The sequence below is a fragment of the Amblyomma americanum genome, chromosome 1, assembly GCF_052857255.1.
Source record: "Amblyomma americanum isolate KBUSLIRL-KWMA chromosome 1, ASM5285725v1, whole genome shotgun sequence".
Taxonomy (NCBI): Eukaryota; Metazoa; Arthropoda; class Arachnida; order Ixodida; family Ixodidae; genus Amblyomma; species Amblyomma americanum.
In genome coordinates this window covers 398159721-398176942 of record NC_135497.1, presented here as the reverse complement: position 1 = coordinate 398176942, position 17222 = coordinate 398159721, and the positions used below count along the sequence as shown (strand labels likewise).

The following is a 17222-nucleotide window of genomic DNA, read 5'->3' as shown; positions in this document are numbered from 1 at the left end:
ACTGCTATCTCTGCCGTTCTGTTACTGAGAAATGACTTGATGTACTGGAAAGTTCTTTCCCCTGGGTTGATGTCCAAGAGATTCCTTAAGATAGCATCGTGCGTGACATTATCAAACGCCTTGTTCAAATCCAAGCCTAATATGGCTTTAGTTCCTCTGCTGCGTTCCATGTCTATTATGTCCGCCTTGAGTTGCAGCATAACATCTTGGGTAGAAAGATTAGCCCTGAAGCCTTGCATGGAGTTAGGGAGTAAGTTATTGTCCTCAGCGTATTCTTGTAGCCGATTGAGAATTATTTGTTCCATTAACTTTCCTAAGCAGGATGTTAAAGAGATTGGGCGTAGATTCTCTATACACAATTTCTTGCCTGGCTTTGGAATGAATGTAATCTTTGCATGTTTCCATTCTTGGGGAATGTTTCCGTCTGTCCAGTATTTGTTCATGAGATCAGTGAGTGCTGTCACTGACCCTGCGTCCAAGTTTCGAAGTGCTTTGTTAGTAACACCGTCAGGCCCGGCTGCAGACGTGGTGCGTAGTTGCCCCATAGCAAGCCACACTTCCGACTCCGTAATCTCAGCGTCCAGGTCCTCGTTTGGTGTTCCCTGATAGTTTGGCAGTGGTCCATCTGGGGTTGTGTTTAAGTATCGATCTCGTAGTTCCGTTAAGAACTCCTCTGTGGTGCCTTGATACTGATGCACTAATCTCATAAGTTGACCTCGTTTAGTTGATTTAGCCTCTGTGGGGTCAAGAAGGTGCCTTAGCAGATGCCAAGTTTTCCTGCAATCGAGCTTGCCATTCATGCGGTCGCAAATTTGCTCCCATTGTTTGTGTTGAAGCTCTAGAGTATAGTTTTCAATTAGTCTCTGCAACTGCGCAATTCTCTTTTTAAGATTTTTGTTGTGTTTGTTCCTCTTCCAGCGGTTTTGCAAGCTGAAATGTGCTTCCCACATATGCAATAACCTAGAGTCAGTGACTTGTCCTTCTTCCATGCGGATTTCGGCTGTGGTAGCCTTAATGTCCATTTTTAGTGAATCCACCCAGTCGCTGAGATGTTCAATTACTGGGTCTGTGCTTTCATGCTTTCATCTTTTTGTCTTTGTTCTCTTATTACCCTGAACTTGTCCCAGTCCGTAATTTTTACTTTGTTGAAGACTGATTTATGCTTTGCTGTCTCAAAGGTGGTAGATATAATGTAATGGTCACTGCTAGCGTGTGTCCTGTGTTAGTCCATGTTCGGTTTTGTATGTTCTTTGCCAGGGTTAGGTCTGGCGACGTGTCTTTACATATACTGTTGTCTAGTCTCGTTTTTTCTTGGGGGTTGTTCAGGACAGTTAGGCCTAGATTTTGGACCACGTGCCATACCCTGTTGCCTTTGGGACCGGCTCTAGTGTATCCCCATTCCGGGTGTGGTGCGTTAAAGTCCCCTGCTATTAATAGCTGGGCTTTAGTAGCTAGTTTCAGAGTCTTGATAAGTAATTCCGGTATACCGGTACCCTTATCTTTGGGTGGGCTATATACATTAAGCAGAAACAAATTTGTATCTCCTCGTTTCTTGGGTAAAATCTCAAGGAGGACGTAGCCTTCCTTTGAACTTTCTATGGAGTGCTGTAGAGCAGTAATATTGCGTTGCAATAATACGGCGGTGGACACGCCCGTAATTGAGCCGGCATCATATCCTGGCGGAAGGAACGCCTTATAGCCCGGTAATTTGACCGCGCCACTAGCTTCTTGTAGAGCAATAATGTCTGGTGGATGTTGTTGTGCTTGAATGTGAAACTGCAGATTCCCCCGTTTGCGCCGGAAGCCTCTGCAATTCCACTGCCATACCTCAATTTGTTGCGACGGGGCCATATTGGTGATCCGCTCTTTGCTGTAATGATGTTAAGCTGTTCTCCAATGCGGTCAGCTTCTCCATCACTTGTTTTAACATAGACATTACTTGAGTTTGGAACGGTCTGAATTCCACTGCTAAGGCATCTATCTAAGCCTCTAAGGTTCCTACTCTAACCTCTAGGCTGTCTACCTTGTTCTGAATGCTATCTACTCTTGTAGTGATTGCATTAGGGTCAGCTCTTAATGGAGCGGGCGTAGCCGGCTGCGGTACATCGCCTGCAGAGGCTTCGGCAGCTCGTTTGTTTTAGGTATTCTCCGCGGGGGGAGAGGGTCTTTTAACTGCTGTGCGTTTGTCTGATTCCATAGCCTCGCATGCGGCAATGGGTGCTTTAAGAGGGGCTTGCACAGGTGTTTGCTGTGACTGTGCTCTTTGCTCTCTCGAGGCCATGACAAGTCGACGAAGCTCCGCCATTTCTTTCTTTAGTCTGGCGTTTTTCTCGTCACGCGCCTTAAACTCTTTGTGGAATTGTTCTATAAGTTCCTTCTCCCGAGCGCTCATCTGTTGGGAGGCCGGATTTGACCAGCTCACCTTTTGTTGGTTCGGCTGCTGCTTCTGCCGCGGTCTGAACTGGTGCTCTTCTCTCCATCAGCCGCCCCACTCAGCGGCGGGAAGGAACTGGATCTATCTCTGCCCTTGTTCCATGTTTGGTTCCTCGCCCGGCTCGAAGATCGGTGCCTGGATTTCGGGTGATGCTCCACGTGATGTTGGGCCGCACCTTCCACGTGATGCTGGGCCGCACCCTCGTTAAGCCTATGTGGTTGTTGTCTCCGGACCACGAGGCGGTGCTTGCAAATCCGGCTCCCGGTGTGGTGTGCCCCATGGCACACGATGCAGTCGGGTTTACATGTGAGTGGCTCCCCATCAGGAGGTGCAGGATGGTTCTCGCCCCATCGGTGGCACAGGTTGGCTTTGGGTCTGTAGCAGACGTCGGCTCTATGTTCGACTCTCCTGCAGTTGTAGCAGGTTTCGACTTGTTCCCGGTAAGGGTGCACATGGAATACGGATCCCCAATAGTAGATCTGGTTCGGAACTTTGTTCCCTTGGAATGTTATCTGGATCGTTTTTGAACGACCCATCTGACGAGCGTCGAGGATCATGACACCCGGGTTGCGATTAATGAAGCCTTGTCGGACTTCCTCCGGTGAGCTTCCGTCGTAGGCTTGATAAATGACACCTCTGTCTGAGTCGTCTGGCGCTGCTACATACGTCGCCACTTCATAAGTGTGATCTCCAAGCTGAAATGCTTTGCCTTCGGAGTACATTGCAGCTCGCTGGCGTGCCGTGGTGCTTAGAGTGAGCGTGTTGTTATTAGAATTAACACGCATGGTGTCTTCAGTTAGTGCGGCCTGAAGAGGAACCTTGGCTGCCGCGCACATGGCGAGTTCGAGTTGGCGTGGCGCAAAGTCGTTTAAGTTCCAGCCTCGCGGACGGCAGACTATTTTGTAGTCGCTCTTTGGGAGTTGCGGTAGCGGCACTCGCCTTTTGATAGCGGGCGGCTTCCGTTTCTTCTTGGCAGGAACGCCGGAGTCATCGTTGGCGGCGTCTTGCTGCAGGCGCCGGGCGCGGTCTTGTAGGCGAAGAACGGTTTCCCATTCTCCGGACGCCAGCTCCGCGGGCGATATGTCATCCCCCTCGACGGTGTAGTTCATAGTTGAGGTCGTGTGAGCGGCCGGCTGGCTCGAACAAGCGAGCGCAGGGCACAGGGCCCTGAGGGCACGGCAGCGTGTAGAGAAGTCCGGGAGGCACACAGAAAAGGGAGTTGACTTGCCAGAACTGCTGTTCGCGGGTACGGGGCAATGCTCCGAAGATTTCCCAAAAACAGCAGCTCAGAGAATGCAGTATTTTCGCCAAAAGTTGGCTGTGAAGCGAGAGCCCATGTAGAATACGTCCACACAGCTCGGTGTCTCGCAGTCCAGGAGGACTGTTCAAAGAAAGCCCATATTTGAATATCCCGCTTCTTCAGTGATCGCGTTTCCAGGACGACTGTACTTGACCTCGCGAACGAAATGACATGCATGGAAAGCCTTGCGCATCGTTCTTTCTTTGTTCGGGCTACGGGCAGCAAACGATGGCGAATCGGTTGTGAAACGGACGGCTTTCGCTTCCCCGAGCGCCGGCATTTTTCGCGCCGCGAGAGGGCCCAATAGCCCCTAGATAGATAATCTAGTGGGCGTTGGAGGGGCAGGTTGGCAACCGATAGGGAGAAAGGGGGAAGTCACACTGCGAAAATTCTGTCAATTTTCAGTCGCTTTACTTCAAGAGTGAACTAACCCCCGTTCGTGCAACCCGACCCAGAAGAAAGGTTTGTCACCCATCGACAGCGGAAGGCTCCTCGTGCAAAGCGTAGTTAGCGTCAACGGCTTGGTAGCGACCAGCGGCGATCGCGCATGCGCTGAGCTGGCTAACTAGTTTAATTGGCGGCAACTGGCACTCAGCCAATCCGCTAAGACAGCGAGCGACGACGAGGCTACTTGAAGGCTGGAAGGCCGCGAACCCTCGCCTCCGTACGGACTGCTGTCGCTGCCTGTGCCGAAAGCCGCACGCTGCGACGCTCGCCTATCATTCCGGCTCAGCGGTGTACCACGCTTTGCAACTGAATGGAGAGATGAGCAGAACATTTTGCAAGTCTGCTCAGAGTTTAGACGAGCCCGTGTAAACTTCGTAGTTCTTTCGGAGTCTGCGTGAAAATGTTAAATCCTGTATCAGCATCTTGTTTTCGACACTTGTGTAAAGTGCTAGCTTTGTATAACAATTTGTGCAGCCTTTATACCTACTGTCAGTATAGGACACAAACTTGGAGGCTAATGAAAAGACGAAATTAAGTTGAGGGCAGCGTAGCAAACTATGGAAGGAAAAATGATGCGAGTAATGTTAGACAGGAAAACAGCACAGTGGGTCTGGGAACAAACTGTAGTTAGTGATACCCTAGTCGAAATCAAAAAGAAAAAATTGGCATGGGCAGGCTATGTGTTGCGAGGGCAAGGTGAACGGTGGTCCTTCAGGTGACGGAGTGGAATCCAAGAGAGGGCAAGCGTGGCAGGGCGCCGCGGAGTGCGAGGTGGAGGGATGAGGTAAGGCAGTCTTCGAGGTAGGGTGACCGCAGCTGGCACGGAAGATGCCCAATGGAAGGCTAAGAGAGAGACCCTGCAGTGGACGTAGTTAAGTTGATGATGATGATGGTGAAAGGAATTTTGACATTGTCATTTTTTTAACGCAAAGCGTTTGTGCCAGCGCGTTTATCCCGAGACTTAATACCTCGCGGACAAGTTAAATCTTAGCAGTATGAACAAATTTAATTCGCGCTTGAAACAAGAATATTTAAGAAGTCTTTAAAAAACATTCTTGCTATCGCTTTCAAACCTTATTTGTCACTCCAGAACAAACTTTACACCTGCTTTGATTTTTGACTAATATGGCAGTTTCACCAAAATGTGTTTACGAGCGTTCACTGTTCGCTGCGGCAGCCAGTGCTGCAAGGCTGAAAGGCGAGCGACCAAAAAGAATTGTCTTGGGGGCGTGACGCGATGAGAGTAGTTTGCACACGCGAAATGGTTAGGTTCTGGTGAACTTCTGAATGTGGCGAGCAAGCAAACTGAATGTTTTCTTTTTCTGAGACACTGGATGTTATGTGCTGCTTTTGCATGGCTACGCGATTATGAGTCATCATGCCTCAGAGGTATAAGGTATATTCGTTCAAGTGTGTTTGTTGTGCTTTGAATCTGCTAAAATATCAGAATCCAATTTTTCGACGTGAATAGACGTTCACACGCTGTGGCTGTAGTCGGATACAAATTAAGTCTGCACTGACCACCGCGCAGAATTTCTCCATGAGGAAAGGTAGTTCGCTGTTAAAGCCCTGTTTGTCAACTGAACAGAAGGCTAACCACAAGACGAAATTTTAAGCTAAAGAATTTTGATGTCTGTGGTTTGTTTGGTAGAGTAAAGCATTAAAAACACTGTTTTACTTTAATGTTGTCAGCGGAGTAATACAGGACGCCGCGAACAGTGGCCCAATATTGCCAGCTGCTGCTTTTCAACTTGTATCCTGCTTGGAATGGATACGTCGTGCGACTGTGCGCAAAGAGGCGATCGACTGCTTTCAGTGAAATTCGGACTAATTCGCAGAAGTCACAGCGTTTATAAATTCCGAATAAATTGTGTGCTTGTAGTACTATTTTTGGTAATGGTAGAAAAATAAATCGGTTGCGCTGAAGGATATGTGTTGCGCATGGATTTTTTTAAGAAGTTCTGTTCTAAAATAAATTCTGTGCCCGGAAGAGCCACCGAAGCCAACAATAGTGACCGAGAATTACCTTGTTATGCAATCCCTTACCCGCCTGAATATTGCCACCGACGAACGGTTGACGAACGGAGGGCTGGTTTACTTATACGCGCAAGACGCTGTTGGAACGCGCAAGGCAGCAGGCAGCTCGAGAGATGAAGACGAGGAAACATCTAGCCTCGAGATGGCTCAAGGCTTGCCAACTGCCAGGTAACACAGTTTAGACGCGATACGGTGCCACTATAGGGGTTAGTAGTGTGGCAATATTGCCTGCCTGCGGACAGTCCACGTTGCCGTTTTGCGCGCTGTTGTTGTGCGTGGTTTGAGTTGTCTGTCATGACTTTTCCCACTGCGGCCGCGAGTAATCCATTTGCGTCTGTTCACTGTAACGGTAACCGCTCTGCAAGCAAGACCTTCCCACCTGCATGTCAAGTGAATCTGCTCATCCGTGTAATCCTGACTATAGTGCCGGCATTTAAGGCGGGCGCTAGGGAGACTAGGAACTTGCTCCTAGATAACCTTACCTCTTTCCTTCCTCCTCTCTCTCTCGTCTTATTAGGACCATGAACGCTTCCTCTGCTCAAGACCTCTCGACTTTGGAGAGGCAGGGTGATGTCCGCGAGGTGGGAGCCGAGGCTGTGTGGTCGCTGTCTTCCTGCAAGCCCGGTAAGCTATGAGGCTCCTCCCGACCGTCACGAACGGCGAATCCTGACTGGGCGTTCTGAGGCATCTTGTCAACGCGCGTTTTTGCAGGATTTGGCGTCGATCAGCTGCGAGACAACTGCCTGAATACGTACTGGCGATCGGATGGGCTTCTACCGCACGAAGTCAATATTCAGTTTCACCGCAAAACGGCAATACAGGCGGTCTGTATCTACGTCGATTACGAACGCGACGAGAGCTACGCACCTAAAAGGTACTTGATTTTCCCCCTCTCATCGACATTTCGTGCAGTTCCACAGAGCGCAGAAAAGACCGTCGCGGTGGCTCAGTGGATATATGGCACAAGGCTGCTGACCCGAAAGGCGCGGGTTCGATACCTGCAGCGGCGGTAGCATTTCTGGGGAGGCAAAATGTTAGAGATCCCTGTACTGTGCAGTGTTAGTGCACGGTAAAGATCATCAGGTGGTACAAATTTCCGAAGCCTTTCACTACAGCGTCCCTCATAGCCTGAGTCGCTTAGAGACGTTAAACCCGCGTAAACTATGAATCACAAATTTTTTCGAAACCACGTGAGCTTCGAGATGGGCTTTTTAGTGTCGAGCGCACGTTTGCCGTGTCTATTTTGTGCCCGCAAAGGTTCTCGTCCAGGAGGCCGGGTGCGGGTTTCTGTGTCATTTACTTGGAGTCCAAACGCGATGCCGATCTGAATCATCACGATGCGTCGTTTCACTAACAAACGTTTAGTGAACGTCAGCGCCTCATCGGAATGCCGTTTTCCTTTCGTATTTCTGCGCCTCTGCGTTGCGTGCCATATCTTTGCCCCTGGAATCGTATCCAGTGGAGAAAAGGCGTCATGTGCGAATTGTCAGGCTAGCACCTGCAGGCACAAACCGATGCGCCACGAAAAGCTGTGCTTTTCGGTTAACGCGCGTGTCGCCCGGAAACTTTCGACTCCGTCTGCAAGCGCGCTGTAGCACGTTCCAAGTCACAGCTACTGCATTCTTCCGCATCCTACAATGTCTGTCAGCATAGCTTTCACCAGGAAACTGCTGGGGGTCTTGCGCCCGCATCCAGCCTGCGTGAAGATGCCCGGCGCTACGTGCGGTGACCGAGCTGTGTGTACCTGCTGCCATGGGTGTCAACTGACGTTAAAATGAGGAGTTTTAGCGGGATACTTAGATACGCGAGCATGCGTACCACTGTACAAGAGATGAGCGTGAGACTGTGTCTGGAAAAGAAAAAAAATGGTTACCGCTGTGGTTGGCGTAAGATTTAAACATGTAACGTATCCTAATGTCTGCTGTCCCCCCCCCCCCCTTTTTTTTCTTTTTTTTTCCACCGCGGCGGCTCAGTCGCTTTGACGTTCGGCTGCTTATATCAAGGTCGCGCTATGGAATCCGGCGGCCGCATTTTGCGCGAGTCCGAATGGAAATCCAGCAGTGCGCTCTTCATGTCACTCCATGTTGAAGAAGCCAGGGAGTAGGAATTGTTCGGTAGCCCTCCACTATGGCGTCTCACGAAGGCCACGTGCAGCGGCGGGACGTGAGACACCACATACTGCGCCATTGTTGAGGCAATTTAGTCGCGCAGTCGTATCCTGTCTCCTCGTGACCACATGGTCACGAAGCATGCTCAGCTAGGCTCGTGTTTTTTCCTTCCCTCACTCGGTAAATCTATCGCATCGTCTGTTTTTCCAGTCTCTGCTTGGCTTCCACCTTTCCCATGATCAACGCCTTTCTCTAATTAATCCTGCCCTCTCATTATGAGGCGAATGTGCTGATGCTTTTTCTCGAGCGAGAATGCTACCAATACTGAGAGACATTATATTTTAGATCTCTTTGCCGAGTATAGGAGAATTCAGTTTCAACTGTACGTCCAACCACTCGAAAATAATGCGGCCAATTTGGTTGCCACCTCATATAACCATTACCGAAAATCGTCGCAATGTTTCGTCACCATCGGCACGAAACAAGCATTTCTGCAGCAGATTGAAACATCAAATGTTACCACTTCGGCTGCCTCATCGGCGTCAAAAAATCACCGTGTCTGATGTTATGTATACAAAAATAAAAACCACATGCTTGATTTGCCACGCAGGGCTCCAAGTACATGATAGAAAAAGGAACCTCTGTAGTTACCTAAAAGCACGCTTCGTTTTCGCGTTGTTTTCCGGCTTCAGCCTAGATTGAGCAGTTCAAGAGCCGGGCCAAGTAGGTCACGCTCTTTGCTTTGGCAATGGAAGGCTCTGCTGGTTCTGAGACCGGTCCAATAAATAAATTATGACAGAGCAGTGCTCTACAAAACACACATCCGGACACAAAAAAAACTACGCGTCCACTGCAGTGCTCGAGATCCAACATTACTCTAGCTATTGCTGAGAAGCGGCCAGTCATTGTTTCAGCAGCAAGCATTGGAACTCTGCGTACATGAGCTCGAGCCGCGTAGGAGGCGTGGCAAGAGGCATTTACGTTTCTAGCAGTGGCAATGCGAAATTCTATCTAAGGATCTGACAACCCGTAGCGGCTCATTGCACCAGCGAAGAGCCTGCGCTCATGCCAACAGTGAACTAGTAAGGCAAACAGCAACGAAATATTGCCATTCCCATGCCATCAGAATCGCCTGCTTCGGGCGTCCAAAGACTCTGCCGTCGCGAAACACACAGCGGACACCGTCGACGCGAAACACAAGCTGCAAACTTCGAAGTCGCGTATATTCCCTACTCGCTTCCACTCGCCACTCACGTCCACTCCCGTCCACTCACGTCAACTCGCAGCCACTCATGTGCACTCACTACCCATCTCCCCTCACACTCACTTCCACTCATGGCCACTCCCACTAATATCCATTCATTTGCACTCAGACTCATCTCCACTTACGTCCAGTCACATCCGCTCACTCGCACTCACGTCCACCCACACACACGACCAGCCACTCACACCCGCAGACGTTAGTGCGAGTGAGGTGGTATGAGTCCACTCATTAGTGGGTGTGACTACCTAAGCTCCTGGGAATTTACAGCGCTGAGACGAGGGACAAAGAAAGAAGAAGACAACAAGACCGGCGCTGTTATTCAGGGCTGTTATTCGCAGTAGTATGTACCAACTCGCTCAACTCTCCGTTTTATTGAAGTCTACCTAAGCTTACCACAGCACAGCGCCCCTGTTCTTTACTGCGGCCGTACTGCGCTGTCTAAGCAAAGCACCAAAGCAGCACAGCGCACGGTAAACCGACTCTGGCAGGAAATTTACGCGCTAAGCAACAAAGTTTATCAATGCCTGTCTTTTTATTGGAAAATGCGACTGCATTACATGAAAGTGAAAAGCATTGACTGACATCCGTCTTCAACAGCCTGAAAGATAGTACCAGAATTATCACCATCCCTCGTGGCGAAGTGACAACTGTTGTATTCATTCGCGTGCACAGGTCTCTCTATAAGGGGAGGGGGGGCGAAGTGCATATTGTAACGCCTTTTCTTGATTTCTGGGTAGAAGAGATCAACATGGGGCAAATTTTCCGCCCCTATTATAGGACGGCCAATGCCTCCCTTGCTCCGCTCATTTGTGCCCGCCTAGCTGTGTTGCGACGGATAACGGCCCTAAATGGCGTGAGCAAAACTATCAAGTTTATTGTCACCGCTCGTTTACAACCTCGTGTCCCAGCTACATCCCATATTGTGCGCAAGTCAATGACAAAAGTAGAAAATTCGCTTTCAACGTGTAACTTGGCTTTATACCAAGCTTTGTCCTACCTGTGCTTACGTAGGTTCCCTATTATTTCACAGTCCTCGCATAAAGAACAAATACATCGTAACAAATGCCTCACGTCCTGAAAGCACATTCTCTGCCACGTGTTGCCTCTATCGTCGCTTAGCAGACGCGGGCGCCAACAGCGACAGGGATTGTTCGTGCATTTGAGAAGAGCTTAGCGGACAACGTTCGTGCTGACGTGAGCTCTCTGCGCACGCGCCTATTCTGGTTGCTTCTGCCGGCCCGCGCCGCGATAAGGCGTTGATGTATCACCCGGTCTACGGTCCCACGATACTCCAAGATAATTGGTCGGTTGCACGTAACTGTCACAATGTTACTATAGAGCCCTATTGTCTGTCGCACACGTCGCACACAAGATTAAATTCACTGGCTACAAATAACTCGCATTCGCCGCTTTTTGGAGCTGCCGCCGTCTCGCTAATACAGTCATTGCGTCACCTGTTCTTGCCGCCGGATGCGCCTTCGGGATCGGTTCGGGGCGCGGCCTGTGCAGATTGCCAGTCTTGCTGGCGCTCTTGTTCGGACTGCGTCGCTCGTTCAACATGCTATACGGCGCACAATTGCCCTCGCGTGCTGCAGGGTTTTTGTAGCTAGGCGGCTGTTACGTTAAACATGATGATTGCGTGCTGTTTAAGCTTTCCATTATGTTCCGTTTGAGTAGGATAGGATAGGATAGGAAAACTTTTAATATCCAACAGAAAGAGGGTAGCCAGAGGGCTACCCGCCTAGACGACGGCCGAAAGGTCTTGACTCTCGGCGGCGGCTTCGGCCAGTCGGACGAGTTGTAACTGAGTCGCCGGGTCGGAGCTCAGTAGTAAGGTCTCCCATTGATCTTTTGTGTTAATTCCTCGTCCCTCCCGGGGAGCATGAGGACATTCCCATAGTATGTGGTCCAAGGTGGCCCTAAGTTCGCAGTTCGCGCATTTTTCTGAAAATTGCCCTGGGTACATAAGACTCCAGAGGGCCGGGTTTGGAAATGTGTAAGTTTGTAACCGGCGCCAGTTGATGGCTTGGTATCTGGACAAGGATCTATCCGCTGGAGGAAGTCTAGCTCGTTGCAAACGATAGTGTTGTGTAATTTCTCTGTAGGTCACCATGCGATCCCTGTCTGTAAAGACCACCTCGCTCGGGTCCGCCCGGAAAGAAAAGCCTCGGGCGAACTCGTGGGCCGTCTCATTACCAGGCAGGGATGCATGTGCTGGTGTCCAGACTAGCGTAATTTTCCGGTCTATTACATGACGGCTTAGAATTGTATTCGTAAGAGGGGAGACCCGGCCCCTGCTGAAATTTAGTATGGCAACTTTGGAGTCACTGATGATGTATCTCGCTTTTGTGCCTACACAAGCCAGTGCTATGGCAGCTTCCTCTGCAGTCTCTGGGTTACCCGAGAGTATGGAGGCACTTATTTTGAGGAGTTGTTTATTATTGACGACCGCGACGGTCATCGTGTTCTTACCATACTCAGCGGCATCCACGTAGACCACGTCCTCGTCTTTGTAGGAGCGGAAGCGTTTCTCTAGCGCCTCTGCCCGCTTGGCCCGGCGCACTGAGTGATGAATAGGATGCATATTCCTGGGTAATGGGGGTACAACTATATTGTCTCGAATTTTTCCGAGCATGTCAACTTTGGCGGTTGTTCTGTTATCTCGGCTAAGATTGAGTTTTTCTAGAATGGCCCTGCCGGTTGTGGTCCCGGCTAAGCGTTCGATTTGGGACGTTCTCACTGCTTCCGTAATTTCTTCCAGGGTATTATGCATTCCCAGCTCTAGGAGGCGGTGAGTGGATGTACGGATGGGCAATCCTAGAGCTTGTTTCGTGCATCGCCTGATAATTCCATTTATTTTTTCCTTTTCTGAAACTTTAAGATCAAGGAAGGGGGCAGCATACGAGATACGGCTTACTACGAACGCCTGTACCAGCCGTAGGAGATTATGCTCTTTCATGCCGTGTCTTCTGTTGGCAATCCGCTGTATGAGCCGCATAGTTTGTTGCGCGCAGTTTTCCATCTTAGTTATTGCATCACCGTTATACCCGTTGCTTTGTATAATCATTCCTAAAATTCTGATTTTTTCAACATGAGGAATCTCCGCCCCTTGAGTTTGTAATTTGATGTTAGGGATGGTTCTAGTTTGTCTTTGATGCAGAGGTCTATAAAAAAGAAGTTCAGACTTCTGCGGCGAGCATTGCAAGCCCCTACGGCTGACATAGTTTTCGACCTCATTTATGGCCGTCTGTAGCGTACTTTCGATGTGCGCGTCGTGGCCACGGGTCATCCACATGGTGATATCGTCCGCATACATGCAGAAATTCAAGCCATCTATCCCCTCCAGTCTCTTCGGGAGCCGTATCATGGCCACGTTGAAGAGAATAGGGGAAAGTACCGAACCCTGAGGGGTGCCTATGCTGCCCAAGTGTATGTCTTGAGACTGACTTTCACCAAAGTGGATGCGCGCTATCCTGTCCGAAAGGAAATTGGCAATGTAGTTGTATGTGCGCTCCCCGACGTTTAAAAGAGCCAGGTTTTCTAGTATCGCCTCGTGTTTTACATTATCGAAAGCTTTAGTGAGATCAAGTCCCACTATTACTTTCGCATCCAGCGACTTAGTGTCTAATATGTCATGTGTGAGCTGTATCATGACATCTTGCGTGGACAAATGCGATCTAAAACCTATCATCGAATGGGGGTATAAGTCGTTGTCTTCCATGAAATTGTTTAGTCGCGTTTGTATGACATGTTCCATCAGTTTTCCAACGCAAGAGGTGAGGGATATAGGCCTTAGATTTTCTAGATTGAGCGGTTTCCCTGGCTTAGGTATGAAAATTACCTTAGCGGTTTTCCATTGTTGGGGAATCTCACCCTTCTCCCAGCATTCTTGCATGAAATTGGTCAGCGCCGTTATAGATTTGTCATCTAGGTTTCTAAGCATTTTGTTGGTTACACCATCGGGTCCGGGGGCTGATTTGGTTTTCAGTTTTAGTATTTCTGCTCGAACCTCGAATTCGTGAATAGGGGCGTCTAGGTCGCTGTTGGATTTACCCTCTTAGCGCGGTAAGGTAGTTTTGGTGGCGGAGCCTATATATCGACAACGAATTGCATCGAGGAGTTCCTGCTCCGAACCTTCAAATTTATAACCTAATTTCTGTAAATTTTGTCGCTGTGTTAATTTGCTACCTTCTGGATCGAGGAGGTGCCGAAGGAGGTTCCATGTTTTGGCGACGCCGATATTGCCCTCAAGCTTGTCGCACATTGTTTCCCAGTTCTGATCGCAGAGTCTAAGTGCATATGCCTCAATCTCTTTGTTGTGGCGCGCTAGGCGTCTTCTGAGATTGCGATTCCACTTTTGTCTCTTTAAACGCTTTTCCATACTAGCTTTGGCCTCCCACATATGAAGAAGGCGGCTGTCTAGTACTTCAAGTTCCGCGTTGTCGTCGAGCGTTTTAGTCGCATTCTTGGCGTCCCTGCGGAGTTCCTCCGCCCATTGTTCTATGTTTGTGATTTCTGCCTTTCTCCCGTCCTGGTTACGAGCGTCGCGGAAAGCGTCCCATTCGATAATATGCGGGGAGCGCGTTTGGCGCTTGGCAGGGCCAACGTCAGTTTCCGTGACAAGTATGTAATGGTCACTGCCTAGGTTTAGCAAGGAGTTGGACCAATTAGCTGTACCCGCATTCTTCACCAGGGTGAGGTCTGGGGACGTGTCAGCGCACACGCTGTTACCCATTCTTGTGGGGGTAAGAGGATCCGTGAGCAGGGTGAAGCCCATTTGCTGTATGTCTAGCCATAGCTCTCTCCCCTTCGTACAGGGCCGCGGGTAGCCCCACGCAGGGTGGTGGGCATTGAAGTCACCTAGAATAACCAGTGCGTGCTTGTTGCTTATACGCATCACTTTCCTGAAGAGGGAGTCGAATTTAACTTTCTTTTGACGTGGAGTGCTATAAATATTCAGAATGAAAAGACTGCGTTGAGTCTTTGTAGCCGGAACAAGTTCGACGAGGACGTGCTCTATGTGGCGGATGCCCGTGTCATGTTCAATGGCCGTAATGTTCCTTCTAACGAATGTGGTAACATTAGGTTTGTCGCCTGTGGCGTTAAAAGCTTGATAACCAATTAATTTTGACGCGCCTCCAGTCTCCTGGAGGGCGATAACCTCTGGGTGGACCTTCAGAGACGCAAGGAGCTGCTGGAGGATCGGCCTTTTCCGCCGATACCCCCGGCAGTTCCATTGCCACAGCAAGTAGTTGTTATTCTTTGTGTATATGACCATGTTGAATTTGCTGAATGGTATGTTCCACAGTTTGCTGCCATATATTGATGGCTAAGAGCTCATTCCTGTGTCCTTGTGTTACGTCTGTAAGTCCCTGTATTGCGGAGAGAATCGACTGAATTTGGTTTTGCATGTTAGTTTCCAATGCCTGAAATTGCGCTTGTATTTTGGTATCCAGGGCCTGAATCTGGGTCTGAATGTTGGTCTCCAGTTTATGGCAGACTTCCTCCAGCGTAATTTCGGGTTGTGCGCCCTCCAACGTTTTTCTCTTGCTGGGTGATGGTAGGGATTTCTCCACCACCATCGTACTCTCCTGGGTATTATGTGGAGGTTTTTCGGCTTCCTGTCGTTTCCTATCTATCTGGATCTTAAGCGTCAGCTGCTTCCTAAGTTCCGCGTTTTCATTTTGAAGGGCCGTAACCGCCCCGGTTAATTTTTCCACCATGCGTTTAAGTTGTAAGATGTCCTCAGACCCACCGGGTGGATGAGTATGGGAGACCTTATCTACAAAGCTCACCCTCTTGTGGTCATCCGGCACGTTGGTCTTGTCCGTGGGCGGCGTTGACCCTTGCTGATGACACTCAGAGCGTCCCTCGATTTGAGTAACACCTCCACGAGCGCTGAGCGTCGCACCTTATATTGGGTGCATGCAACCCACGGCACACGCAGCGCCTCGGCGCGTTTGTTTCTTACAGCCGATTATGTTCTTTAGGCATGGCGCCTTCAGGTGGAATTATTCGTTTTATTTTATTCAAACCTCCCTACGCACTTCATTCTCGGTTCTCTTGCTCGGCAGAACACGCAAGGAAACATGAACACAATGCATAGAGCAACGCACTGCACCCCGTGATGAGAATTTTTCTCCCACGCCGCAGATTATGCTCCGGTATGGTTATGCCCCTCTTGTCTCCGCTGCTCACGTCACTAGGCCATCAATCTTCATTTCGCCCTCTCGCACTCCTACGTAGGTGTTATGCCCAAGAGTGCAGTGCGGTTCACGTGGTCGCTGCGTGATATCCACACACAGGCCACTCCTTTCGCCCCATCACCCACCCTCATGACACTCCTCCGCAACTGCGCAGAATGCTCCACATTCGAACCACGAACGGATGGTTAGGCTAAACATGCTGCCTTAATCAGCTAACGCCGGTCAAATTCAGTATGCGTCCCACATTGCTGATTCATGTAGCCCCATGAACGAAAGTGCCCGCATGGTACAGTGTTAACATTTGGTCTGACCTTTGCTTTCAGAATTGCCGTGAAAGTGGGAAGCACTTTCCACGACCTGCGGGTGGTCAATACTGTTGACCTGAATGAGCCAACGGGATGGGTGCACATTGCAACTCAAGACTCGGCAGGCCGCCCTGTCCGCGCCTTCCATGTGCAGATTGCAGTGTTGACCAACCACAAGGATGGCCTGGACACCCGCCTGCGGCAGATCAAGTTGTACTCTCCTGTTAAGCGAGCCAGCTTCGGCGTCTTGCCCGGTCTCAACTTTACGAGTGCGGAATGCATTGCCTTCAGCACCATCCGCTGAGAGATCAGCATTAAAGCATTCTCTACCGCATGCACAAGATACCTTGATGACTTTTTTTACTGATTTAAGCTGCTTAAAGTGATTCGTTTCTGCACCAGTGTCGTGTTTTGATACCTTATCTTCAAAATTAGGCTATTCTTATCTCTACTCTTCCTCAAGGTCAAGCATAATTGACTGCACGGAAGAACCTAAAGCAGCTGTTACGTCGTTACTAATCGCACAAATCTCCGCTGGGGGGCGTCTGCAGCTTGCGGGCGTTGGTGAGTGGCGGCACCACGGGTTCCCGAGCATCCGCAGGGACATCCCCGCAGGGGGATGATGGTGAACAGTGCATCACCACGGACCCGAGCACCCACGCTTTGCCGTGCGTGGCATCGCCATGTCCGGAGAAAAGGCGATCCTGGTGGTTGAGCCGATGCTGAGCGTTTGGACCTTTAAGGCCCCTCGGCGGAAGCAACACACCACTTTGGCCCCAGCTTCCTGTAGACGGCACCCCTGGCTTGACCCGACCGGGGGAAATCGGCAGTCGCCTTTTGCTGTCCTCCCCTCCATCTTTCACTTTCCTGTCATCTTTCTTAGAACTTTCCTGCCTCCTTCTTCCTTCTCGGTTTTTTCACTTTTCATAGGCGGCGAGGGTTAACCTTGTGTAGCCAACCACCCTGAGTTGCGTCATATTTGGTTCTAGTAGTGGTGTACAGCTGGCGTGGGCAGGGCTTGTTTTAAAGTTCCTGTCTCGTCCCCTTGTTGGGCTTCATGGTGGGTGGCTGGCACCATGGCCGAATAACAAAATTTTTTATGGCTTCCTCACTGCTTACTA

The 17222-nt window shown here is 49.8% G+C and overlaps 1 protein-coding gene across 2 annotated transcripts in view; it reads left to right on the top strand.

The window, feature by feature from the left end:
- The window catches only part of LOC144102137 (anaphase-promoting complex subunit 10-like), a 66680-nt gene extending 50188 nt beyond the window's left edge, over positions 1-16492 (top strand). Inside the window, exons 1-4 of one of the 2 annotated variants that reach the window (XM_077635445.1) lie at positions 6292-6386; positions 6736-6842; positions 6930-7092; positions 16120-16492. In XM_077635445.1, the coding sequence (XP_077491571.1) occupies positions 6361-6386; positions 6736-6842; positions 6930-7092; positions 16120-16405 (582 nt within the window). In that variant the 5' untranslated portion in view covers positions 6292-6360 and the 3' untranslated portion in view covers positions 16406-16492. Of the gene's footprint in view, positions 1-6291; positions 6387-6735; positions 6843-6929; positions 7093-16119 lie in introns of those variants that run through there. The other variant, XM_077635451.1, reaches the window with a different exon arrangement.
- The last annotated feature ends 730 nt before the right edge of the window (positions 16493-17222 follow it).